This window comes from Candoia aspera, chromosome 2 (genome assembly GCF_035149785.1).
Source record: "Candoia aspera isolate rCanAsp1 chromosome 2, rCanAsp1.hap2, whole genome shotgun sequence".
NCBI lineage: Eukaryota > Metazoa > Chordata > Lepidosauria > Squamata > Boidae > Candoia > Candoia aspera.
In genome coordinates, this window is record NC_086154.1 from 154,154,210 (window position 1) to 154,181,859 (window position 27,650).

At 44.3% G+C, this 27,650-nt stretch overlaps 2 protein-coding genes across 4 annotated transcripts in view; one reads left to right on the top strand and one right to left on the bottom strand.

Moving 5' to 3' along the window:
• TRIP10 (thyroid hormone receptor interactor 10) overlaps window positions 1–6,069 on the top strand; it is a 63,747-nt gene extending 57,678 nt beyond the window's left edge. For both annotated transcript variants that reach the window (XM_063294383.1, XM_063294384.1), the window contains 3 exons: window positions 582–706; window positions 2,152–2,282; window positions 3,199–6,069. In XM_063294383.1, the coding sequence (XP_063150453.1) occupies window positions 582–706; window positions 2,152–2,282; window positions 3,199–3,350 (408 nt within the window). In that variant the 3' untranslated portion in view covers window positions 3,351–6,069. The remainder of the gene's footprint in view (window positions 1–581; window positions 707–2,151; window positions 2,283–3,198) is intronic.
• On the bottom strand, window positions 6,029–27,231 carry SH2D3A (SH2 domain containing 3A). 2 transcript variants are annotated; one of them, XM_063294381.1, is made up of 10 exons: window positions 27,151–27,231; window positions 19,734–19,862; window positions 16,259–16,683; window positions 15,798–15,895; window positions 13,426–13,988; window positions 11,873–11,988; window positions 10,639–10,810; window positions 10,069–10,180; window positions 8,279–8,470; window positions 6,029–6,466 (listed from the first exon to the last, which is right to left on the bottom strand). In XM_063294381.1, exons 2-10 carry the CDS (start codon window positions 19,839–19,841, stop codon window positions 6,315–6,317), a joined length of 1,938 nt encoding a protein of 645 aa, XP_063150451.1. In that variant the 5' UTR covers window positions 19,842–19,862; window positions 27,151–27,231; the 3' UTR covers window positions 6,029–6,314. The 2 variants fall into 2 exon arrangements, with proteins under 2 accessions (XP_063150451.1, XP_063150452.1); XM_063294382.1 differs by lacking the exon at window positions 27,151–27,231 and adding an exon at window positions 26,704–26,836.
• Between the last annotated feature and the right edge of the window lie 419 nt (window positions 27,232–27,650).

Genomic DNA, 27,650 nt, shown 5'->3' on the forward strand with positions numbered 1-27,650 from the left:
GGATCCATAGCTTCCGTGGTGGCACCTTTCTCACTCTGCACAGGTCAGAAGGACCTCGAAGTAAGTCAGGTACAGTGACTTCTCTGCTTGTTTGGGGTTTGCCAGTTATTGGGAGCCAGTGCTGGATTTCAGCTCTGGACTTCTCAGCTCTCAGTGGCTCCATGTACCTGCTTAGGACAGTAACTAAAGCTTCTCAAATGTGAAGGACTCTGCCATTTGTTTGCAGGGGCCTTGCACAAAGGAATTTTCCAGTAGGTTGTGCTCAGCAATGACCATGAAGAGCTTGGTGCCCTTTCCAGTTTTCTCTCCTGAGTGCTACCCATAACTCCCATGTTGCCCTAGATGGCACTTGGCAACGCCTGCTCAGAACAAGAATTGCGTAAACACTGGGAGAGTCTGTATGCCTTCTTTAGAACATCATGCACCAGGCTTGTCAATCTGTTATCCAATGTTCTACCTTCTGGAGTTACATTAGCAGAGCATGTTCATTCAGGTGAGGCCCCATTGCTTACAAAGAGCCCAGGAGGCAAATCCTCTGTAGGGAAGCCATAATTCATGCCCACCTCTTGGCCTCTCTATAGGCTTGGCTGGCAGATGCTGAGAGCAGGATGCTGAGCAACCGCCCTGACACGGTTACCCGCTACAACCGCCACTTGGATCCTGCCAGTGCCCTGAACAACAACAGCTGCTCACATGAAAAAGACAGGTGAGAGCAAGCAGTCAAGGAAGAGCAACCAGGTATTTTGGCATCTGCCTAAGATGGGGCTGAGCCACTTGCACTGGCCTTGTGGCTGCAGTTATTCCTCGGGGTGGGGGGGTCCACCTGTGGGATTCCTCAGGACCAAGCCAGTTGCACCTCCTCTTAAGCAATCCTGTGTTTTCACTGAAATAAATTGGAGGTGAAGGGAAAAGCTCCATCCTGTCCAGTGCCAGACTTGAGGACGCTTTTTTTTTTCTTTCCACAAGAAGCCGGATGCAGATTTTTTTTCTCTGACACAACTTTTATCTATAAATATGCATAGATAGTCCTTGTTTAGTGACAGCAATTGGGACCAGCAACTTGGTCATTATGCAGTCACTAAGTGAAAATCATGTTACTGTGACTGTGTTTACAATTTTACTTCAGCTTTCCTTTCTTTACAGCATCAGAAGGATACAATCCCAAACAGCTGGGTTAGCCCAAATGGCAGGGAAGGTTTTGAGAGTTTGACTCATGAGGAAATCGGGTAATAGGGCAAATCTTATAGCGCTTTTCCCCACTGCCTTGCCCTTTGGAATGCTTACCCCGGTGCTGGGATAATGAGCAAAAAGAGAATTGATGTTTGTATTTACATTCATTGGAGAGGGAGGGATTACAAGAGAATAAGCAGGCACAGAATGGGGAATACACATGAAAAGGAATGCACTGGCCCAATTACCTAGCACTCTCATAACTTGAGAGGCAAACAAAAGCCTTTAGTGTGAAACTGACTAGGGTCTTGTCAGTTTCAGGCAGCAGCTGCCAACCATTGGGAGGATTCTAAGGGACTATTTAAGGTCACAGATTGTTAACTTGCCATTACCAGTTTTTAGGGATGTGTTAAACTGGGAAGAAAAGCAGCTCACGAAGAGATAGCGTGTTTAGGCAATCTCTCCACTCTGTGAGGCAGGGGGGAAATGGGCCAGGCACAGGACAAGGGGTACTAATTGACTGTAATGGCAAACACATGACAGAGAGAGAGACACTGTGAAGACCGTAAGTGTGGGCATTGGTCGCAAAGTTACTCTTTCATCACGGGTGTAACAGCAAATGGTTGCTGTCTGAGGCAGTCGCTAAACGAGGACTATCTGTAATGTAAAATGTCTCTGACAAGCTTGCATATAAAAAAAACGTGTCACATCCATTCCCCCCAGGAGACAGCATATGATAAAATATTGCCTCGTTTTGAACTCAAGAGTTGGCTTGTCCCTTTAATGCTCCCTAGAATGCATCTACTTGCTAGTGCATCAAGAGAAGATGAGAGATTAATAGTCTCACCTGGGAGGCCAGTTGAAGCTTTCAGAGAAGCAACCTTTTGCCTTCACTATGATGGCATCAGATTAGCTGTTGCCCACATTCCTCCTGACTTGCAATGCAGCATAAATACCCAGTACTCGCTTTTCTCCTTCTAGCCCAGACACTACTCATTCTAACGAGAGCCAGGACACACTCAACCAACCCATTTACACAGAGTTTGATGAGGACTTTGAAGAGGACTTGGCATCACCTATCGGGACCTGTGTGGCCATGTATCAGTTTGAAGGTAGCACCTTGGCAAGCTTCTCCAGCTGCTGTGTTCGTGTGGAATAGCTGAGACCAGGGGCAAACACATACCCTTTTTATTCTGCTAGCTTTGAGAACTGCCTTGCAAAATACATGCAGTAGGGTGGGATGCATTGTTTTTCATTTGGATGATTTTGCTTGTGTTGGGGAAGGAGATTAGATCTGCCACTTCTAGCCTTTTCCTCCTCTTTCTGCCTCTCCTAGCATTATTTTCTAATCCTGCACCCCCCCCCCACACACACACACAATTGGTTCTGTGGACAATTGTAGAGATTGAAAGAATAGATGAAAAATCTGCGAATCCAGTAACTTGTACAAAGTAACCTGGCATTAATTTAATTAATTAGATTTAGACACTGCCTGAATCCAACTGACTCTGGGCAGGAATGTTATTTTACATTTTGTTTTTTAAAAAGATATTTGGGTTTCTAAAACCCACCCTTTCTCCTGAGATGTGAGGCAATTGTTCTGGCTGACATTCTTAGCTATGTACATTTCTCACTTTTATGGGAGTTAACTGTAAGCAGGCTACTGTTCAGAAGAGAGATCATGACCGGATTGTCCAAGCTCCAGCATGAGATGCTCCAAAGCCATTCACTAGGACTTGCCCAGACTACTTTTTAATTGCACTGTTTTTACTACAAAGGATCAGGAACCTGCTTTTCGAAATACGTAATAATGAAAACCCTCAGAAGGCTCAATTAGATGTGGGTTTTTTTGTTTTGTTCACACTATGACATGCCTTCAGCATGTCAATAGCCATTTTTCTGCAGAGCAACTGCTTTTTCCTAGCCTTAAGAACAGTGCTGTGGAGGGAGTAGCCACTAAGGTGTCTCTTCCGCTCCACTCTTGGGCCATAATGGTGACACCCTTGCTCATGTGTTTGCTTCCCAAAGGTTCCAGTGAGGGCACCATTTCCATGCAGGAAGGTGAAGAGCTCAGCTTGATGGAGGAAGACAAAGGTGATGGGTGGACACGTGTACGGCGGCGTAGCAAAGGGGGTGAGGGTTACGTCCCCACCTCCTATTTGCGACTGAATGTGAACTGAGGGTGGGGGGGACTGACAGCCAAGTTCCAAGCGCTGCACCAACATCAAGTCTGAATGGAAGAGAGGTGGAGTTTCAGGTGCCTGGAAACAGCTCCATGATGGAGTGAGAAAGGAAAAGGAGGAATTTGGGTGAGACAGTAAAAGAAGGAATTTGCACCAAATCACTACTGCAGGACTGCGAGACAAGAACTATCAGAATAACAAAACAATGGCTGTGGCCTGCTGAAAGCAACGTTTTGGATAAGAATACAAGAGGGGGTTGACATCCAGCTAGTAATTGTTCCTCCTTTCCTGCATTGTCTTCATGGCAGTTACAAAATATTCCTTATGAAATGCTCTCCAGCCAGAGCAGCCAAAAAACGTGCAACTTCGCATACAGGAAGATTCCTGAATTTGTGGCTCTGGGCTGTGGTCGTTGCCCCCTCGGATGAAACGCATGGGTGGACACACGCTTCGACCTTTCCTGGCTGCAGCAGCAGAAAGGCTCCCGTTCTGCTTTAAGGGCAGAGCCAGCTGTCCCTCCTGCTCATCGCCAGGTTGGTCAGAGCAGAGCACGCTCTCCAGAGAAAAGTTTCTGCTTTTATGCTGCGTTCAGTAGACTGCGTCCAGACCTCAAGGGGGTTGTGGGTGCTCCGGAGACTAGGGTGCTCCATATTTGGGGAGGAGCCCGGGCTGGGTTAGAAGCCTGGACTGTGCATCCTTAAGACTGCTGCTATGCCTGTTGTTGACTAGAAGCAGAGAGAGGGGGGAGGATAGCTGCTGGGCACACCAGTCACCTCCCAGTGCTACTTCAATTAGATGCAAGGTTCACCAAAGCCTTCTTGCCCGAGGGCTGGCCAAATGCCACACAGGTGCCAGACCAACATCTGTATGTTCTTTCCTTGAAATGCACTTTATAGTTTCCTGGATTGGATTGGCCTGGCTCATTCAGCCATTCAAAAGTGCCTCTTCCAGAGCATTCAGGTTCGTTTCCCCCTTGGGGAATACATTACATGACAGCAAAAGCAGGTGGCTCTGGCCTCTTCCTCTCCTGTCTCTGTGTTTGTTTTTTTAAAGAAGACTCTATTGTTAGTTGTTTTATACAGTGACCAATTTATTTTACCACTCAGTTTAACATGTTCACATAACCTGTAATGTAGCCTCAGCTCTCATCCCTCCAGCCTTGGAAGGGAGGGGCCAAAACCTGCCCCTCCCTTCTCTCTTGAGATGTAGAATGTATTTCTGGGTGCCTTTTTACACTTTATGTAAATAGTAGCGGGGGGAAATTAACTGGATGCCTGTGCAGTTGCCTTTTTGTTCCTCTGGCCTCCAAGTGTGGACTTTTAAGATCTGCAACATTTATGTCACTGTTTGGGAGCTAAAAGACTCTCCTCTACCTTTCCTGTTGTGCACAGTTCACCCCTCTGCAAGGGAGAGCTGGAGGAGAAAGCAAGAGGCAAATGCCACAGGAAGCCAAGGCATCCAGCAGTTCCCGCTTGCTTCTGCCTGTCCAGAGAGCAGCACAAACGAGGGGGCAGAGTGTGGGGGGAGGGGGAGGAGGAGAAAACAGGTTTGTTGTCTGACACTGGACTGGCACTGTTGTTAGATCAGTAGGGGGAACATTCCCCTCACCTCCACTTGTGCTTACCCAGGTAGTGCTTCTGTGCAACTTGCTCATAAATCTGGAGAGAGGCCTGACTACTGTCCGCTTGGACAGGTGGGGGGGAATGCCGTGCTATGGAAGTAGCTGCTAGCTTCTGCTGGTCAAATAAAAACCTAAGAGCTACACTGCATCAGACCAAAGACTCATCTGACCTCGTATTCTCCTCCCATTGGGGCCAAGTAGATGATCCACAACAGCAACAGTACTTTTATGCTCATGTTCCTCAGCAAAGAAAGATACAATGCTGCTAGCTGCTGGTAACCTCACATTCTGTGCAGGAGTCGAATTCTTCATTAAAGTTGTCCAAGTTGGTGGCTGTCTCTAGATCAGCGTTTCTCAACCTTGACAACTTTTAAGATGTGTGGACTTCAACTCCCAGCATTCCCCAGCCAGCCATGTTGGCTAGGGAATTCTAGGAGTTGAGGTCCACACATCTTAAAGTTGCCATGGTTGAGAGACACTGCTCTAAGTCATGTGAGAAAGCAGGATTCCACTGTGAGTCCTGTCTGAAGGCTTTCCTCTGTCCTGCCTGACTCTTCGGTGATTGACTTCAAGTGCTGGGAAAAAACCTTTATTTATCTGCACTGGCATTATGTCAAAAGGGATACATATAAGCTTTCTCCCTGCTTGAGCTTGTCTGAAGGTCTTATACAGGTAAGGGAGAAAATCCTCCTTAAGACAACCTCTGTCAAAACTTTTCTCAAGTACTGTTTAACTTGAAGAAAAAAGTTCTGAAAATAATTATGCACATTTCTTTCCATGTAAGACAAGAATCATACTTTAAAAAGGGAGCAGTATTAACTGCAGTATTCAGTTCTGTGTAATGGAACCATAACTACCAAAACAGGAAAAGTGTTCCAGCTGAGGAAGTTGCTTTCTTGTCTCAGATGACATGGGCTCTACTAACTTGGATAGGAATGCACTGCGACCTTTGGGTGCAGTTAATCATCTTGGAAGCCGTTACTTTCTGGGTTTGGGGTCTGTAAACCAATGCTGTGAAATTTCCAGTCAGGATACGAATAGGCAGAGAGCAGAGTTATTTTCATAGCATGTATTGATTAAAAATCATCCACTGCTTTCCTTACTGTAGCCTGGCTCCTTTGCGTAAGTTAAAAAAAGTTTCCAGATCGTTTCTTTCAATAGCCCTGGCACGATTGATCTAGAAGGAATGTTCCTGCTCATTCATTCCGTGGAAGACCTTCAAGTTTCAGCTCGGTGAGCATCTAATCCTGGCACTGGGTGACGCTTACAAACCACCTTTGCCACTCTTGCCTTGCATTCCAGCTGGCATGGCAGAGAGAGAAAATTCTTCTCCCGTGAATTCACTCTAGTTTCTGAGAAAGCACAGTCAAGATCCGTTCAAATTTCTTGTATCGTTCACCCTGTTCCGCCTCTGCTCCTTTACTGCCCCAGAGCAACCGAAGGGAGAACTCTGTCTGGAATACCTCCAGGAGTTCTGGAGTGCCTTGGAACCCTGGGTGGAGAAAGGGATGTAAAAAGGGAACATGAGATGGATTCTGTAATGCCTGTGACGTCAGCTAGTACTACACAGGCAGTGCCCGTCCTGGTATTGGCTAACTCTCCTCATGAGGCATCACCCTACCAGTGGGAAGTGAAAGGCGCTGCTGCGGCCACACACGTCAGACTCAGACTCAGACTGAACTCCAGGCCTCTGTGAGAGAAGGCCAGAACAAAAAGCGAAGGATTAGTATGGCCAACGTGGATATAACAATTCCTTACTCCAGAAGAATATTATGGCCACTCTGAGCCTGGGTTTAAACACTGTGCTAAACTATAAGGTGGTTTAACTTAATTCAGAGATTGGGAATGTAGTACCCACAGATGCCATGCCACCAGATGGCCCATTTTTAGTAACATTATAACTACAACATTAAAATCAGCTATCTCACAAGATTCTAGCCAAGTGCTGAAGGTTCTATGTTCTTGTTTGAGATTTTGGCTGTTTTAAAGTTTGTATCTGGTCAAGCTACAAAACACAGTTGATGGCTTGCTATGTCATGGGAGTGCCACGGGTCTGTTCACATAGCAGGATTTGAGATAAAACATGTCAGAAAGTTCCAGTGTTATTTATGAATGTACCAACACTGTTTTAAGGTGGCACAAAGATAAACTCTAAGCAAGCCCTGGCTTGAATCATTAGCTCTGTTTAGCAAAGGCTGAGATGTGACTTAGAAAGGTGTGCAGTATTCAGATCGGAAGTGAGCAAAGGTGTTTCCTGTTTGATGTGAGCACCCTTGCCACACCTGTCAGCAGCTTCTTTAAGAAGCCACACCTTTTTGGCACTTGTACTGTACCTGTGCAGGCTCAGGAAAATACATGTCCAAGGTAAGGAGGTGGCAACGCAGAGTCACATCCTGTCACCGCCTCTTGAACCAAATAGGCATTTTCCTGAGCCACGCCACTACTCTGCAAAGCCAGGAAAAGGTAGAGCAGCCAACAGGTACAGTGAGAACGCCCATTTTGGATCTGACTGTGGCACACCTCTAATAAATTATTGACACGTAGAGCATGCGAAGCATTTCATTTTCTTTTTAACTGCAGGGAAATGTGCAACTTTGGCAGCAGAGCTGGTAAAGGGCAGAAGGGGAGTGTGCTTAAAGGCGATTCAACTGGGTATCGTCCACTTGGTCCCAGCCAAAGTTCTGTGGGATATTTAAGGTGCAAAAATCAGCTTGAGGGACCCATCCACTGGCTTATCACCAACCCTACCCAGCATGGTAGGATTGGGATAGAATCAAAACAAACAGACTGAGCCGCTCAGAGAACAAAAGAACTCCAGCTGGTACAAGACATGCTTGCCTAAAATTGCTGCTCCTTTTAGGGCTGGTGTGCTGCACAAGCTAGCTGTTAATAAACCCACTGCTGGGTCATGTTTCCATCACAGAAATGGCTACAAAATCCAGATGGGTGGATCTGTTAATTTGTTAGAAACTTATCCCAACTTTTATTCAGGAGCTCAAGGCAGCATGCGTAATGCTCCTGTTTTTTTCCCCACAACAACCTTGCAAAGTAAACTGAGGGGGGGGCGTCCATAAGTTGCTCAGTGAGCTGCTATGGCTGGGAGTGGCCTAGAGCCTAGATGTTCCCAGCGAAGTCCCCCACACGGGCTCTCTGACGGCTTTCTCCCATGCTGGCATTCATGCACTTCTGTTCCATATAAGAGGCTGATTGGGAAGGAGGGAACGGGTGCTTACCAGCCAGACTGAACCGAGCTAACAAAGGTACACAGAGGAGGGCCAGCCAGCACTGCCAAGAGCGACCCTACCTTGAAGTCTGGCCTCAGCACTGATGCGATAAGCGCCAGTGTTGGTGGCAACGAAGCGAGCTCTTTCCAGCGTCCGCAGGAGGACATCACACGTTTCCTCATTGTCATCCCATAGTTGTTCTCCTTCCATGAGACTGAGAAGTGGCAGGATGTGAGGAACTGCTACATCCTTTGGGGAGAAGACAGGATGCCCTGTGGGCCAGAGACAATAACCTTTTAGATCACAGTGGAATTACACATAATCCTTGTTCAGTGACCATTCACAGTTACGGCGGTGATGATAAAGTAACTGAGCGACCAAATAAATAAATAAATATGACCTTCACAGGTCTGTAAAGCAAAGGAAAGCTGAAGTAAGATCGTAAGTAAAGTCATGATTTCACTTAGTGACTGGCTAACCAAGCTGCCAGTCAACTGTGGTCGCTAAACAAGGACTACCTGTAAACATTTCAGGGGAAAGCCTGTAGGCGGGAAAGACAGTGATTTGATTCACTGTAAGGCATATTTTGGATGAAAATGACTTCCAAAGGTGGTCCCTATGTTTGTTTTGATGCCAATGCGCTATATGAGAGTCTGCATGCTGTGGTCCCCACCAATTTCTTGCTACTTACTGGATTTGGGTCAGAAGGTTTGGAAAGCAGTCCTATTCGGAGCAGTGCATTCATGTACCAGCAGCTCATGATGGGCAGTTTTTTCAAGTGCTGGTCCATTGCATGAACGCACCCTAATCAAACTAGTTGAATTAAAACTGCAAGGAAGGGGGTTCAGGCTAGACATCAGGAGGAACATCCTGACTGTGCCAGCTGTCAGCCAGAACAAACTGTCACATGAAGTGGTAAGTTCTCCTCCACTAGAGGCCATCAGACAGAGGCTAGATGTCATCTATGAGAGATAACTAGTGGCTCTTACTATGAGGATCAGCTGGACTCTACAGTCCCTTCCAACTCTTTGATTCTATGAAATGCCACTCTCTGCACCCTGATGAGAAGGAACGACTTGTGATTTCAGCAAAAGGAATATAAGGAATATTGCACTAGCACAATTATTTACCTTCAAAAGCCAATCTGGCCACCCTGGTACAAGTATATATGACTGTCCAGATACACTAGAGCTACCCTGACTTCCCATTTTGTGGCAATGAAAATACGTGGAGAACTCATAACAAGAGTGATTTTTAAACTCTTCCTAAATTACATATTATGGCAATTTATGGGGCAGTAAACCTACATTTCTGTTGGAGGCATTCTTAAGAGTGACTGCAAGATCACAACGTTTAAAAAGATCAAACTTTGAGTGGTTTAACAAATACTTCTCTAAGAGACAGAGGCTTCCAAAGCAGGACCCAGAGTCCAAAAGCTAAAAACACACCACACCCTTAACTACAGCCTTGTTCATATTATTTTTAGTTTTGATGTATGCAACTTCAAATGAATGAAAAAGGGGCACAACTATTTTAAAAGTAGTTCAATGAGTACTGAATATATTCACTAAGTAGCTCATAAAAAATGTTCACAGTCCAAAGGACTGATTCCAATATTACACGGAAGCTGCACAAATTCTTTCTGCATGGTGATACACCACAGAGCAGTTGAAATCTAAACTGACCTCCCAACAGTTCCTGTATCTCAGCCATAAATAAAATTGTGTCCGTGGCGCACATGTTGGTATGATGGTGCTGTTACTTTAAAAGGTTGCTGACTCCTGAGCTACGCATGAAAATAGAGCAACACACCAGAAGCTCCACACAGCTGTAATGTCTGAACTTGGTCAGAATGATTGCAAGGCCCTACCTTCAGCCCTGTTCAGATTCCCCAGGAGAGGCTTAAGCTCCTTCTCAAAGATGATGGCACTCTGGGTGTGGCTCTGGCGCAGATGCCTCCACGTTTGCTCCAGCCGGGCAATCTGCAGGCACAGTGGGAGAGAAACGGGGAAGGAGAAGTATAAATAAATCTACCTGCACGGGCCTCTGGGGTTCAGGGAGAACTGAATGACTGGCTTGGCCAGGTACTTGAGCTCTACTTTTAACAACAAAAAAAGAAAAAGGAATATAAATATTTACATTTCAGGGTATAGATTCATAACTCCCATCAGTACGGTCAAAAGAAATATCCTAGATTCCATGCCACTGCAGTAAACACTGGGCTAAATGAATACCATCCCTCATTTTAACAGCAATATGTGAACTGAAACCAGGGCTAGCTTTGCTAGATGAGCTGCTTCTGATCAAGTGGCTGCACCGAAACTACACCTTTTCATCTTCTGCCTGCCATGCATCTTATGAGCACAAGGCCAGCCTGAGCTTTGGCATTCTTCCCACAACAGCCCCAGCCCCAGCCCCAGCCCCAGCCCCAGCCCCTCACCTGTGGCAGCTGCAGAGCTTTCATCACAGCAGACAGGGCAAAGAGGTCCCCAACTGGCCGCCACAGCTCCACGGCTAGCTGGATGACCTTGTGAAGGGTGTCCGCTCGTTCAGCCACGGACCCCGTACAACCCAGGATGTCCACAGCAATGCCCAGAGCTATGAGATGGTGCCTGAGAATGGAAAAAGAAAACACAGGAAGCTTGGATGGGCAAAAATGGTTGCTGCTGCTGCTGCTGCTGCTGCTGCTGTTCTCAAACACTTTCCAGGGTATTTTCTCATTGCAATCTGGGAAGAGTCTTGCCCAGAAGCAATGACAGGATTCACACTTGCTACTAGACTGGCAAGCCAGGAGGTGGCCCAGACCAGCTTTTGCATGTCAAGCCAGCATGCAAGATCCCATCTGAACCGAAGGAATGTTTTCTGTCCCTTGGTCCATAGCGTGGGACACCGAGATGCTCTGCCACAGCAACAGAAAATGCATTAGTTGGGCCTTCCTTTGTGTATAGTGTTAAATGGGTTTGATTAAGAAAAACTGTCTGTTTCACCAAGCAACACTTATATTTATAACTCCAACAATTACATTGGGCCTTGGAAGGCCAATTTGGTCTTCACCATCAGAATGATCCACTACTGGACACTCAGCTAGGAAGAGAGTGGCTGAAGAGAACATGTAGAGCCATTTGCATCTCCCTCGGTTTGCTTGCTTCTAAAAGGGGTTTTTACTTGCCAGCTCCAGGCTGATCTAGATCCTATGCAGGGGCTGTGGCAGAGGGGCAGGGAGAGAGAAGGTCTCCAAAGCTGCAGCAAACTTAAGTGCCTCCTAAGAACAACCAAACCTTTGTCTTCAGGAAATCACCCTCTGCTCTCCCACAAATTCCTTTATTTTTAATTTATTTTTAAATTTTAAATTTTTTATACCACTAAATAGAAAACTGGTTTCTATACCACTAAATCTTCTGAAGGCTCACAGTAGTTTGCAACTAGCTGCCAAACTTTTGTAATACAAAAATTAAAAACAGTGCCAATAAATAAGTTAATTGAAATATTTATTAAAACCAAAACAGGTACAGTAAGTGGTAATTAAATTAATTAATTATTAATCCTTAGTGAACTGGCAACTACAGTACATCCTCAAGAGACAAGCAAGCAAGTTCTGGAGAACACGCACGCACACACCATTTCCCAGGGTCTCCTCCAGCACCTGCCAGCCACCACAAAACATTAGTCAGTACCTTTCCAGCAAGTCCTTCCGCAACTGATGCCCTTGAGGCAGGGTTATAAGCTCCAGACCTGAGCTCACCCCCATTGCCCGCTGCTGCTCCTTAGATACTCCAATGATCCGCACAGCCTGAAGAATAGATATGGTGTAGTTCATAAGACATTAGCATTTAAGCCAACAGCTGACTCTTACCTCATCTCTGTTTCACCCTTTAGGGGATTTTTCTTGCGGACTAAATCAATTATACTTTCTACAACAGCAGGTCATTTTAGCTAGAGAGCTGAAGGACTCAGGGAGTCAGCTGAGAAAGAAATCACCATCATACTTGATTCCAACATGTCAGAACCAGGCAGCAGACATAGGGAGGGAGGAAGCTTTTGAGGAAACTACATCTATCTAACTATTCCAAGATGGAAAGATTTGAAACTAAATGCTTATCTGAGTACTCAAAAATGCAGTAAGGCTATACAATAAAGGCCACTTTTTCTTTTTTAAACAGAAAAGGAATTTCTTTTCCCTGCTACTATGCTCCTATACAATACCGGCCCCATCATCATCCCCAATAAAACTTCAATTAAATGTACTGTGATGATTTCTTTGCCAAATCCTTTCCTGAGAGCTTCCTTGCTTTAGACTTCCAGCTGAATCTAAAAGAATTTAACATATATTACACATAAATAAGAGTGAAGAGGCTAGAGTGAAACTTTAACTATGGATTAAAAACTTCCTGCTCTGACAATTTTTTTAAAAAAAAGGTATCTTAACTCTAAGGATGGCTTGCATCAACATTATTATTTAAAACACAGGCAAGCCATCCATCAACTAAAATACTAGGCAGACAAGGCAGGCTGCTCACAGAATAGATTTCTGATTATTCCAGCCTGCAAATTGCCACCTCTTTCATTTATTATCATTTTTACCAGCCAGGGTGAGGAAAGCGCAGAGACGCTTTTAGAAACCCATTCCCGCTGTCCGTGTGGGTAATGAGTGGAATAGGAGTGATGTCAACCTTTCTTAGCAAGGCCAAATATATCTTGGCACTAACCAAGACATCCTGCTTTTACGAATCACAAAACTACTTTGTCGGATGCAGGCTATTTCAGCTCCCCTACAAAAGCTGTAGCCACAGCCAGTCTGTCAGGTCCTAGGCAGGATCCTCTGTGACCCAGGAGTGGGTGTTTTCTTCTGAGCCCTGGAAAAGGAGTCCCACGACTCTTCCGCGTCACTGTGTGAGCATCAAGAACTAGGAGACAGTAGCAGTCCAAATTCACTAACAGAAGGACTAGGCCGCATGACACTCTCTCACTCCTGGACAAGGACTCCAATGTCTCAGAGTTAGCTCTCTAACACGAGAAAGGGAACCGCTCCCGTGTATCTGCGTAACAGTCAAGGAAGGATTAGGTCTGAGATCAGAGTTCAAGTCCTGGCTCAGCCGTGAGATCTCAAAATACACTGGGACAAAACCAGTCACCTGTTACCTGGGAACTAAAGCAAACCACCATACAGGAGGCAGCTGAAAGTCACCAAAATAATATTACATAAGCAATTGTTTTCTGTGGCCCTCACCTGACAGTCCGTTTTTAAAATATGAAGGGCTGTTACATGGCAATCATGGGTAGCAAAGATGTCCTTGAGGCGCTTGAGTGTGCTGGGATCCAGGGGCTTGTTGTTCGGGGTCAAAAGCAGTGAGTGGAAGTGCTGAAGCTGGAAGGAGGAAGTAGCCTCTAGCAGCGGGCGCTCAAACCCCGGTTCCATTTCCGTCTCCACTGACTGGGGCGAGGGAAAAGGAGCCTCATCACAGTCCAGGAACCCAAAGGCAGTCTCTGTAATGTGAGCCCGGCCATGCCACCTCTCCTCGGTCTGCAAGCGCTCCACGTGACTCCGGGGCCCCTGAGGAGCCTTAGGAACCAGTTCACAATAGTCACTCATCAGCATGGAAGGGACTCTCAAAGGCTTTGGGGGAGCTTTGGAATGAAGTCGACCTTCCGAACTACTCAGCCCCTGGCCTTCCAGCAGGTGAGATACTGAGGCACTTGGCCGTAGGACAGGGTCACTGCCTGTGCGAAAGGCAGGAGACAAAGGAGGGAGTTGGATTCGGTCCTGGTCTCCAGGTGATGTTTCTGGGCCTCCTACGGACAGAAAAATGAAGAGTTTGGGTGGGGAGGGATTGGAGTTGGATAATTCCTGCTGCTTCCCAATGATGGCCCATCTACCCATTCAGGTCACAAATACAAAAATAGCCCTAGAAAAGGACAGTGATATGCAACTTCCTGCTCTACTAGCTCCATCAAGCTGTCTTTTTTGGTTGGCACACAAATATTCCCTGTCACAAGCACACATCTGTCTGAATATGTTTATTATATTGCATTTCTGTTAAATCAAGTGCTGGAAATCCCAGTATTAAGAACGAGAAGCTATAGTGTCATGGTGCCAGATATAACTTCTGCAACATTTAAGATGTACCCACTAATATCAAAAATGTGTGTGTGGTCAATCTCACCAACTAAATGAAGGGTGGGTAGTGCAGAAGAGACATACATTTTCATCTGAGAATGAGGGTCAATTGATTAATCACACTGATCAATGAAATTAGGATAGATGCACTACTAATAAAGAAAACACTTATAAAATATTTGATTATCCCAAGTTTAGATCATCATTCCCTAATCAAGCAAAGGTACATTTAAGATGATGGTATTGCAATTTAGGTCCCAATACCATCAGCTTTGCTCAACGGGACCCTTGGCCACTGGCAACACAGACAGGCAGCCATCCCCAAAGGTACAACTAGCAGCTTCAGCAGCAGCTGCAGCCACCCAATGTCACCAACAAAAGCTACCCAGTGATAGAGGCAGTGGATCCTATCAGAGCCCAGCACTCATCCAAGGAAGCCACATGGTAGTACAAGGCCTGTGATGGTTCAATTCAGATATGACACCTCATCATGTTTAGAAATGAATAATATGGCTTGAACTTGGAAATGCACATGCAAACAAGGCAAAGTTTAGTGTTGACTGCTTTTGTTGTCTGTCTCATCTTCAATGTGCCTGGGCATAAACTGAGGCAGAGCAATGGCCTTAACTACATCCTGACAATCTTCTGATGTCATAACAAACCATCAAACTATATCTCTGGTTCCATACTAAGTTTGACAGCAAATACAAAATCCATGGTCTATGAACTGATATAGGTTCAGGTGGAAAACATAACACATTTTGGCATAGTATCACAATGTAGCCATCATCTGCAAGCGTCATGAGACACTAAATGCTTTCTTGTAAAATATACAAAGCTCTACAGGTGTTGGTGGGGACAAGTGATGAAACTTGCAAGTGACAGAACATGGTTTGTGACTTTATAATGCAAACCCTGTAAATTATGTACTTGTGTGTGATATCAGGATGCAAGCATGAAAGGACGGGTTTGCATTGTGAAGTCACAACACGTTTTTCTCATTTTTACATGCTTTTACACAAAGCTTTAAGTCAAAACTACTCAGTCAAGTTTCTGTATAACTAGAAACTGAAGTTTTTCATTAAATGACAACTAAATATTTTCAGGAGTATAGGAGAGAGGAACCGCATTCTATGCTTGAATCTCTTGTTTTGCCTTCCCCTTCCCACAAAGCAGTTCTGGTTATACCAATTTCTGTACCTTTGCTGTGGCTCTCAGACAACTGTGTTGCTCCCAGTCCACTGCTTTCCTGCATAATTTAACTGATATCAGGGAGAAATACAGGATCAGTTGGACAAGTAAGCATGTTAACCTAAAAAGCTGAAGAATCTCTGCTTCCACTTAGAGGTCTTGGGGGAAATGCAATAGCCCAAAATCTGCATTGCAGATAAAGCAACAGAAGACCCATATTCCTTTCACCATTTGTAGACGGAAGGTGCCTTATGCCAACCTGCCCGTTTGGAGTCTGTCTTCCATATACCCACCAGTCAATAAGTTGCTGTCTGATTGGGCACTATGCAATGAAGGTCTCTGGCCCAGCTGGTCTAGGCTACTGGGGTCACTTCCACTTCGATCTTTTGTTCTGGGAGAGGGAAAAACAGACACAGAACTGAGTGATCCATTCTCCCCCACAAGCCCCATTTCTCAAAAACCTGCAGAAAAGCTGACGTTGGGGACTTTCATAATCAGACCACCACGCACTCTTTCACTGATAAGGCTTTCCACATTTTGAGACACAGAGGGTGATAAAGATGCTGCAGTACAAATCTGAGCAAGACCCAGTGAATTGGCCATAATTACTTAAACATGTACCTCAACAGTGCTTATTTCTAAGTGGGCCTATTTAAAATCACAGCTTAGGAGTACCATGTCATATTCTCTGCCACACTGCCAAGGACCACCACCAGGCCCTCCAACGGTTTCACTATGGAGCAAAGTTCCTCACCGGAGCAAGTTTCCATCTCCTATTTGTTCTCCAGCAGTGGCTGTACGGAAGCTGAACCGTCGAAGAGGTGCCCCTTCCTCCTCAGAGGGCCCAGGAGGCCGGCCAGTGTCACTGAAGCGCTCCTTCAGCCAGCGAATTGGTACACTCCTGTTGACTGGCCGAGACACCACAGCTCCTGAAACATCGGAGATGACCTTCTGGTTGCCCACATAAAAGCGCACCAAGGCAGGTATGTTGTCAAACTGCTCCTGCTCAAATTGGAAAAGGGTGCGAGAATAGCCCTTTCTGGGGCGGAGCACCACACGGATGATCTTGAAGTGCAGGGCCTGTCCTCCCCAGTGGCATGACAAGACATAATCGCCCAGGCTAGAATGTGAATCGCGGATCAAGAACTCCCCGTCATTCCGCAACAGGGATTCTGCCTCCTGAAAGAGAGGGGGGGGGGGAGGCAGACAAGCAGGTCTGTCTTTGTTTAAGGAGATAGCTGACAAAACACAGTCGGTATTAGAACAAATTCAAGATGGTCAAGTACATGAACAAGACTTAAGGAGCCACTTAAAGGATACAGATAATCAGTGAGCATTACCTGACCCAGCACAGAACTTCTGAACCACCGACAGGTACGTTATTCTCCCTTCCAAGTCAGGAGCAACTTCTGTTGCTATGATAGGAACAGCTGGCCCAATGAAGGCTCTTTCTTCTGCACAACCAGTAAAGGGGGATAAAGTTTGCCTTACTCTGAATCTGAGAAATCCTCAGGCCCATAGAGCCAAGTGGATATAAACTCAGAGTGTTCTTTGAAGGAATCCTTGATGAGGTAAATTTGGCATTATTGTGGTTGATTGCAGAGTCAGCCAAATGTTTAGACTGGATTTGTCATTTTTGTACACCTATTGAGTCCTTCCCAAGGACCTAGCATAGGCAGACGTTGTTGTTGAATAGTATTAAAGGTATTGTCGCAGGATGTAAGCATTATCATCATCATCATCATCATCATCAGAATAATCTACAATTAGATTCACAGTCAAAGACTGGAGAAAACCTAATAATTCAACTCCTAACCAAGGACCTAAGAATTATTAAGGTAGTGTCTGAGGATATAGGCAGTTCCAAGCAGGGTACTTTTTTTTTTTTTGTAAAATTAGCGTGTTCAGGTTCAATAAATTCAAGATTCCCAAATATCGAGGAAGTGCTTTAGGTATTGCTCCAAGAGCTCCAATCACGATTGGTGTAACAGCGGATTTCTTTTTCCATGGGCGTTCAACTTCAATTTGCAAGTCTATTATTATTTATATATATGCTGCCCAGCATACAGCAACGTTGGGCTTCTACAGGAATTAAACTAAAATAGAACTACTCTGGAAAAATAGCCTTCTCTCCTATGTGTACAGAAGATCTAAGGTGCTGGTCAACACCTCATCTTTGTTCTTGGCTTCCTAGAAAACCTAGCCTTTTTTCTAAGCCAGGTGTGTCTAGCAGCCTAAGGGCTGTTCTTCAGGCATAGCGGTTCCTCACTCCACAGACAGGCTGAAATTGTCTGTTTTATCTGGAATTGATCCTTCTCATTGTTCTTCAGGTTCCAAAATCCAGGAAATCCCTGTTTCCTCTTGATTTTCAAGTATGATGTTATTATGGAAAAACCTTGTAACTAAGCCTAGTAGTGATAGGGCACACAGGAGACTAGGCTTCAATGAACAGATTAGTCTTGATATAGAAATATTATTTTAATTAACACAAAAATGATGTTACAGCAGTGTGACCTCCATCCTCCCCCAGCTTAGACCCCCATTCCTTTCCCTTGGCTACCTTCCACTCCTAGTCTTCTTTTTCTAAGTCAGATGCCAAGGAGAAGCAAGCAAGAGTGTCTTCCTGGTACAGTAGTAACCCTTTCATGGGTAGAATGCCAACAGTTGCTTCAGTTGTTGGGTCTATCCTACTTGGGCAAACCAGGAAATCTTTTGATGTTTTCCTTTCTGGTTTGGGACTATGACAGTAAATTCTCAATAAGGAGGCCCTACTATCATATGTTACATAAGGACTTATCTCTAGTTCAACATGCAAGAAAATATTGCTTTGGTGTCTAGTGAATGAGAGAACAAACTGCATTCACTTAATGAAAAATTTAACGTGTCTTCCTCAACAAAGACATTATTCTCCAGCAACCATTCCAATTGTTTTTCCCCTCAGTAGAAACTTTGAAAATATCTCCCCTAAACAGAGCTGATCCTGTTCTTTCCTCTTTTATCCTATCCAATCCATCCATCCTCCATCCAACAGCTAAATGTTTTCCCTCAAAATCTTTCTTCTCTTCCCTTCCTTGTAGAGGGACAGATGAAGGTTAACTCTTTATGGTTAAATGTCAGCTATTACAGGCATTCACACAAATTGGGAAATTGTTCTGATGAGAAAACTGAACTATGGGAACAAACTGTATCTGTCACAACTGCCCAATCTCCATTTCTTCTCTAGAGTGATTCTATCTGGGTACTTTTTCTCAAGAGAAATTTCAAGATAGTTTCCAAAGAGAAGTCTGTCTGTCCCTGGTGCAATCTTCCTTTTTTTCCCTTCAACTACCAGCAGCCAAATCCCTTCACTCAGAAAATCTCCCTTACCACCAAGGAGAAGAAAATTAACTCCTTAATGGCTATTCCCACCTAAAAGCTGCATTTGCCCAAAGTCAGGAAACAGGCAAAGATTATTATGGCAGTCTTACAAAAGATAGTTCTCCACTGTGTAGCAAAGGCACTACAAGAACCATTACTACCACCAACTCTGATTAGTCTGTTAGGAGCAAGTCAGGTGCTTCTAGGAGTATTCTACAATTTAGGAGACTACATAGATCAAGAAAATGTTACTGAAATTTGTCCTCCCCACTCCCAAGGATGCTTGGTGGAATGATGAAGTGAAAAAGGCTGTGGTTGAAAAAAAAAAAAAGCATATAAGAGAATGCTGTAAAAAAAACAAGATTGACAAAAAGAGATTACATAATATACATAGAGAGAAAAAAGAATGTAGTCAACAAAGCAAGGAACCAGTAGGCAAAGAAAATACAGAGCAATCGATGGAAACAAATATATCTTCTCAAAATGGGTAAAGATGGCTAAACAAGGAGCCTCCAGCAAAGTTAATGAAATTACAGTCAAAAGTGATGAAATGATTTGTGACTAAACTGATATGAGGAAAGGCAGGAAAGATATTTTAGAGATCTGCATGGGAATAATAGTGACACGTCTAAGAACAGAATCGAAACAAATGCAATAAATGTTAGCCTCCAGGAAATAAAGTATGAAAACTTAGGTAAACCCTCCTACATTTCATTTTTCTTTCCATGCTGTATAACAGACCATTTGGGCTCTTCTTTTGAGTGGCCTGATTTGACTCAATTTGCCCTTGCCTCTGTGATTATCATATTTTGCTATCGTGCTGTTTTTCATTGACTGTGTGAGAATGGACAAACAGCTTTTTGCTACCTTACCTGCCGTGGCAGGCAACCATGGTACCAAGCATGGCTGCAGAGCTGTTCAGTGCCAAGTTTCAACTCTTCCTCCAGCTCCTTTCTTAGCTTCTCATTGACCAATTCCATGTTCTGCAGGGATTGATCCTCCTAGGAAAATCAGGAGAGATTGTAAAGATCATTGGCTAAATCCCCAACAAGCTCAGAAAAGCAGAGAAGCTTCCCTACATCCCTGATCTCACTTGGAAAGACAGGGGTGGTTAAGCAGTCACAGGACCCAAAACAGAACCCAAATCCCTAGAAACAGCTGCTGATACACAGTATGGATACGCTGAAGCCTTCATGGTATGCTGGTTGAAGAGATGGGGCTTTAAATTTTTGCAGAGCCATGAAATTCACTAAGTAGCCTTGAAGTATCACACTCAGCCCACTCAACCTCACAGGAATATTATCAGTCTAAATTAGCAGAAAGGAATGTTCACCTCAGGAAAGAAAACCATAAACGCTGCAAGTATAAACAAGGCATTTCAAATACTTTTAGAGACAGTATCCATTTTAAAGAGCCAGAAAACATGTGGAACAGCTTTTTCCAGTCTGTGCCCTGCAGATATCTCAGGATTACAATTCCCAGAATTTCCAGCCACCATGGCACAAGACACTGAAAAGGCACCAGGAGGGGGGAAAACCCACTACACAGCATACAAGAGCAAGACACACATTTCCCAAAATCCAGTGCAAACACAATCATATCCCACAAAAATGGCATCACGTCAGATTAGGAATCTCATCTCATTGCAACAAGGAAGTGCCAGAACAGGGCACAGCTGGAAGGTGAAATGCAGGGCTAGTGTGTCCTGGCTTCAGAATGGAGAACTGCAGCCGATCAGATTGGGATAACATGGGATTTTGATCAAATAAATGGAAGTATTCATGCAGTGCTTTATTTTTATTTATTAATGTACAGTGCGTTAATCTGTAAACTAAAGTGACCTCAATCTCCACTCTGATCATTCTTTCATTTTCAAATACCAATGCATCACACTGAAGGCTACAGTTGAAGTTCCTTGTCACTAACTATTAATGGTTTCAATGGAGGCAAATATTTGTAGCTCAGGGTTGAACTGTGGAGTCCTTGGTACTCTCTGAGCCTTGTTGTTTTCTTGCAGACATTTCATTGCCAGACTAGGCAACATCTTCAGTGTGAAGAGGGAGAGGGCCTTGCTCTCTGTTTATATACCGTGGTTTGTCCAGCTTGTGCTGGTGGAGGTGTTGTTCTCTTCTTGGGAGTTCCTTGATTGGGCTGTTGTTTGCTGCTTGGTTGATTGCCTGAGTTAATAGTTCCTTGATTAGGGTATATTGTGCTGTTTGATTGTTCATCTGGTGTTAATCCTAGTGTTAGTCTTTGCATATCTGGGTGTTGATTGCTGGTGAGGAGGTGTTCTGGTCTTTTGGCTTTTCTATTGTCTCTGTCATGAGTACTGATGGGGAGCAGGATTGGGCCTCTATCCAGGGTGGGAAACGCGGGCAAGACTGGGCCTCTATCCAGGGTGGGAAACGCATGCGTAGTACTGAGGAATTAAGCAGCCATTCAAAGAGACACAGATCAGACCCGCCTTAATTTTTGGGGTTTATCTGTCTGGGTTTTTCCCACGCTTCTTCAGTTTGTTAGGATTTTCGGTCTTATGTAGCAGTAATAAACACTACAGACCTATTCCTCGTCTCAGTGTGATTCCTGACTGTTAGGACAGTCTCTTTTGAATGGTGTGTAAATGTTGTTCATGTATCTGTTGATGGCTGCTTTGTCTGAGTGCCAGGCTTCCAGGAATTCTCTAGCGTTTTTTGGATTTGGCTTGGTTTAGGATGCTCACAGCTTCCCAGTTGAAAGTATCCTTAAGTCTGTCCATGTGTTGTGAGATTAAGGAGTTCTCATTGTTTCTTCTGACTGCTAGTTGGTGTTCGTGGATGCGCTCTGCTAGTCTTCTGCCTGTCTGTCCTACATAGTGGCTGCTACAGTCCTTACACTGTATGTTGTAGATGACTTTTTTTCTTCTTGGGCTACTGGGTCTTTAATGGTTCTTCTTGTTCCCTCCCCGACCCATTCTCTTCAACCAATTTCCTTCTCTCCTTTAAAATTTCAAGGATTATTAGCTGTTATTGACTGACAGGGAGAAAAGCCTCAGTTCAGAACCAAGTCAGCATTCTGTGCTATTCAGCCTATGTTCTCTCTGTAGTTCCTTTATATTCTCAAAGGTAGTCCATGCTTTCCCACAAACTAACATTTGATGGCACATCTTAGCATTCCTAAATGCCTTCCACCCTTAAGGGATGCCTGAGGAGACTCTGCAGATATCTGCATATCCTATATAGATGCTCCATATATTACACAGATGCTCTATACATTATTTATATCCTTAATAACAACAGAGAGATAGCTCCAAACCATGACTCAGACAACAATCACATTGTTTGGCCAGTTTCAGGGCGGTAAAAAGAAAACCTAACAAAATTTTAATACTTCATACAAGGATTCCAACCAGTAAATTAAGTAGCTTCACTGCTGTCCCTACTGCATGACAACCTACGAAGAAAAAGCCAACATTAAAGGATCCCCTGCACATCATTGTTCTCAGGCTGCAATTTAAAATCAAGACGTGCTTCTGCTCTCCCCGAGAAGTTCATACTGAGTCACCCAAGGACTGCATCAGAATGTAAAATGACTAACCCGGGTAAGTCTGACCTCATAATAATTGGTCTCTGATGTCATTTACTGCTGCCACCTTAAGAGGTTGCTCTGAAAGTGAGCAGAATACCGCTTGTCTTGTATGGCGTAGAAGCCGTTGGCACATACAAGTTATATGCACCCTCTGAATCATTTTGATGTAACAGGGGAAGTGGGAGTGCAACTTCTGGATCATGACGTTCTCTAAATTGTGCTTCCAGCATTCGCTGGAGGGTGGATGAGTTCAGAGTACAGTAGTGAGTTTCTGGATTGCTACCATGCTGTTGCTTGAGCGGCATATGCGGCTTGCCCTGCAGGAGCAAGTTAACAGCACCCGCCCAAGACAAAGTTAACTATTAACAGTGGGGGAAGAGGTGGAAGATAAAGCTATTCAGTTTCCAAATTACACTCTTTAAGTAGGTGAAGAAATACAAGCATGCCACAAATCTTCCCTTCCAAACAAGCCAGCTGAGATTTTTTGGCTAAAATTGTCTCCCATCCTAAAGTATATTGCCAGCAGCAGCATTGTTCAGAGGATTCTAAATGATGAAGTAATTCTATCAAAAAACTAAGTCATCAAAGCAATCTGAAGGCATCCTTTTCAAGAGTTTTCCAAACATATCCGAGTGCTAGGACGTTCTGGCTTGCTACTGATACAGCCATGTTTCAGCAACATCCAAAAATACATTAGATTCCATCTTCATCTTTACTTCTTGCTAGCTGTACACATACAGAAGAAGCACTGATTTCAAAAATAACGAATGAAAAAGCTGAAAAATACTGCTCCACGGAAAGGGGCACAAGTGAGTTGGTGATATTACCACCTCACGTATAATCAGCCTAGTACAAGGCTAGCTTCTGTTAGCTGAGAAAAATCTGTTTTTCCTGAGTTCAGGGAAAGAAAAGAACTTACACTAGAGGACAACTTGCCTTAACTCTCTCAACAAGTTCAAAAGTTCACAGAAACCCAATAATTAAAGTAATCCAAGTATCTGCTCAGAGAACAGAAATTGAAATCAGAAAGTAGGCTACTTTCCAACATGGGAGGGGCAAAATGTTAAATATAAAACAAACAAGCAACAGGTGCTGCTTATCTTATGGGGAAAAAAACCAGCTCCAGAAGTGTCCCTTAGTATTTCAGGGACATTTACTGTTTTGCACAGGGGAAAAAAGGACTCCTTCCATCAGCCTCCAGTCTGCCACCCAGCATATGCTTCTGAACAACTGGTGGAAAACTGTTCCTTTTGAAAAGAACTAGAAAGGTGATGACGAGTCAGATTAAACAGCAGAGGAGGAAATAGTGTCAAATATATGATGCATCAGGGGCAAAAAGCAGAAATCTCATCTGAACTCTCCAACCCCGAGAGAGAGCTTAGGATGTTTTAGAAAATACCTTTAAATTGGTCAATTTGGATGCCACTTAGAAGGGACGAAAGAAAACTAGGAAAACACAGGAAGCTTGCAATAGAGACACATTAGGAAAAGTTAATGGTTTGGTTACAACATTAATCCATGAAAACATATTGTAGGCTGGGTCCTTTCTATTCAATTTGTTCTGCAAAACTGGGTCCAGCCAAGCTGAACTCAACAGATCTAAGGCATCATCCTGTAATGGTTGAGTTTGGACTGCTTGATTGTTCTCCCCCTCGTCCTGTTTTCATTCAACAAGACAAAAGACAATATCAAAACCATAACGCTTTTAGCCTTCCTAACATTTGTTCTTACCTCAGAAGATAGATTTCTAGGAACTTATCTCTGACAAGTAGGTATTAAGAAGCCCACATTATACTTCCAAATTCACATACAGAGAAGTACATCACTGATGCAGAGCTAATTCTGTTAGAGTAACTATCAAATAGTCTGGCACTAATAGCTCCACCAGCCGGAACTAACAGAGAGAAACGGGATGAGCCATACAATAGAAAGGAAATGCTTTATGTGGCTCCCTTCCCCAAGTTTGAAAATTGTTTCCAACGTAAGTGCAGAAATAGCAAATATGTAGAAAAGGCCTATGCCAGAGAATTTACATGAGCTCAACCCTTAGAAGTGGCACCATTTAGGAAGGGATGCCAATACACACAGACATGTTGTTTCAAGCCATATTTACCTCTTCCTGAGAAGCACTTAAAATAGCTATTTTGGTAAAATATATAACTGGAGTAATTTTCTCTTGAAACCAGTTTCTCTTCTAACCTAGCACCCTCCTTAGTTGACTTTTGAAGAGCAGGCCCCTGAATATTTTTGTGTCTTTCTCTCCATCATGAAACAGAAATCCAGAGGAGAGAGCTCACTTTTTGTCTACTGAGGATTTGACTCCCTCATTTTCAAAAGGGTTTGATTCAGAAAGGATGTGCTGTCTAAAGGCAAAGAAAAAGTATATTCCATCAGCAATCTCAGTTCCAGCTACATCTCTATTTTGGAATTTTTGCTCTGCAGCCTTACCAACCACATCTATCAAGAAACTTCTACTCACTTCCTGAAAGACTTTGCTCTTCTTCCCTTGGTGCTCCTAGTATTTGGAACTGCCTCACAGGACACCTGACTGATGCTATCGCCCTTACTTCTTCCAAACTCCTTCTCAAGTCTATCTTCCCCATGAACATTTTGGCACACTCAGGTTCAAGTCCATTCTCAACCACAGAAATTCACCTGATAGCTTTGGGACAATTCTGCCCTTTCAGCCCATTTTACCTCACAGAGTTATGGTTACAGTGATAAAATGGAGAACATCACAGAAGCCACCTTGAGCTCCTGTAAAAAAAAAGGTCAGGCTTTAAATCTAATACAGAAATAAATTGGAAGTTTATACCTAAGTTTGAGCAGAGCTGAATGTATGTGTATTCTTCCCCCTTGGTTTATCCCAATTTATGTCCCCTTTCTCTATTTCTTCTTAGAGCCCAGTTTTAATCTAATCTCTTTGGGAAAAGGGCAGAATGCCCACACACAGTGGTTCATAAAATGATAATTATTACTACTACTAATATCCAGAACATAGTTAGGAGCCCATAAAAGGGTACTGCGGCATTGTCTAAACTTGGCATGAATAATTTTCCTCATCTGATGAGTCTGTGGGAACGTAAGACATTTCCCAGCTTTGTTAAGAACTCAGTTCCTCCAGAGTTAAATCTAGACATTGCAGCAATGTGAGTGAAGTTTCCACACACCCTCAGTCATTTCACTAAGTTGAATCAGCTGCCAACTGACTAGTGAGGTACTCCTTACCCAGAATCTGCTTCCAGCTTCCGTATTCAGACTACAACGTCAATCATTCAAGCTCTGATTTGCTTCTAAAAAGACGGAGCCACTGGAAACTAATAGCCTGCTCACAAGTCACAGGCAAAAGCACAGCTATACATGCCCAGGACTAGTGCAGTTGTGGGGGAGACATGGTGTTTCTACACATAACAGAAGAACTCAGTCAAACATGATTTCACAGGTATCATCAGCCAAAGATGATAAAGAAAGGGAATAGGAGGACTTGTGGATTCAAGGCTTTATTGCATACCTTGTATGCGCCAATCTCCAAATCCAAAAACTTACACAGACTTCTATACATCAAATATATCAACAAGTATAGATTTGATTTAATACATACTTAAGTCCACATTTCTTTTCAAATCCCCACAATTTATCTTCACAATGAAAATGTGAAATTGATGCAGCTCAGTTTAAACCAAGAATGGGGAAAGAGGGGACTGCCTCATAGAGGTGATCAATATATTAGCCCCCAATATTAGAAAATGCTCCTCCCATCTTGTGTCCTTTATGACATTTCGTGACCAGATTGCTCAACAAACTTTTTTCCAGAACGAATTATTTCATATTTAGGTCTGATCTAAGTCCTTGCCATAGTCACTCAAGCTAAGAATATTTATGCATTCTACCCAGTCCATAGTGACTTGGGAATACATACCACTAACAAAACATAGCTTACTTCTCAATTATTTATTTGTTCACAATTACTCTCTGGACTATTAGCAGCTTACAATAATAAAAACATAGTTAAACCAACCACGTCAAAAACAATTCATCAGAAACCTTCGTTCTCCCGTCTACCTAGCCGGGGAAGAGGAATAACACAGCTGGATCCGTCAGATGCCAAGAACTCGGCCAACATTGCAAAAAAAACGGGCTTGATGCGAGCCCCACAGCTGGGCTGGCGGCTATGGGAATTCTCTGCCTACTCAAGGGAGGATGCGCGTATTCCCCAGTCTAAACCCCGCATAGCCATTCTGAAAACGCAGGTTCAGGCGAGTAAGACTAGGCACGTACCTTTTTCCGCTGAATTAGGGAGAAATGAAGTCGAAAGAGAAGACAACAAGACAGGTCCTCAGGCAACCCTCGAGAGAAGACGGCGGAAAAGGTGCGCCCGAAGAAAAACCCCGCCCGCCCGCCAGGAGAGGCAGGACCGAAGTTGGAAAAGGCCCTCTCCCCGAAGAGCCCTCGGCCTCCCGCCGGCGGTAATCCCCTCGGGGGGGCAAAAGCAAGTCCCGACCCTCCGCTCAACCCAGATGCAGCGAGCGCGTCGCCAGGCTCTGCGACACAGAGGTGCTACCTGGAGGTGCGACACGCCACGCTGCCGGGGCGGGACCTGCCTGCCAGTCCTCCTCGCCCCCTGCAGCTCTCCGCCGGCCGGGATTCTCGTCCTTCCCCGCTTCGCGCATTCCTGCGCTATCTGTACCGACCCCGCCCCAAGCCACAAGCGTGGCTGCCACTCACCCGCCGACGTGAAGTTTCTGGTGGCGCTGCGCACTCCTCGAGTCAAGAAAACCTGCGAGACTGGGAGAGGAAAACTTGAAGTACGGCCCCCGAGGGGAGGAGTAGCGGCTCCGACTCCCTTCAGGGCACCACCTTTTCAACGTCCCTCTCTGGAGAGGGTTGCAACAGGCTGGCAGTTCTACCCAAGCTTTGAAAAGGCGTTCTTTAAATTCCCCTTTAGGTTACTGTCCGATAAGTGTGGTCGTCCTGGCTGGCGTCTGGTGTTTTGTCTTCCTGCTTCTTCACAGCCTAAAAAAATGATCAGGGCAACCCACCATAACGTTGAATACGACCCACCTGCCTAATACTCCCATGCTTTTAGGCTAAAATTGGGGGTGGGGGTAATTAATGTCGTAGTCCAGTCCACTTCATAGGGGTTCTCCTTTATGTCCAGCACTTTCCCCACTATTCCAATTTTGCATTGTGAGGAAAAGGATGGGAATACCTTTTAAAAGTGAACT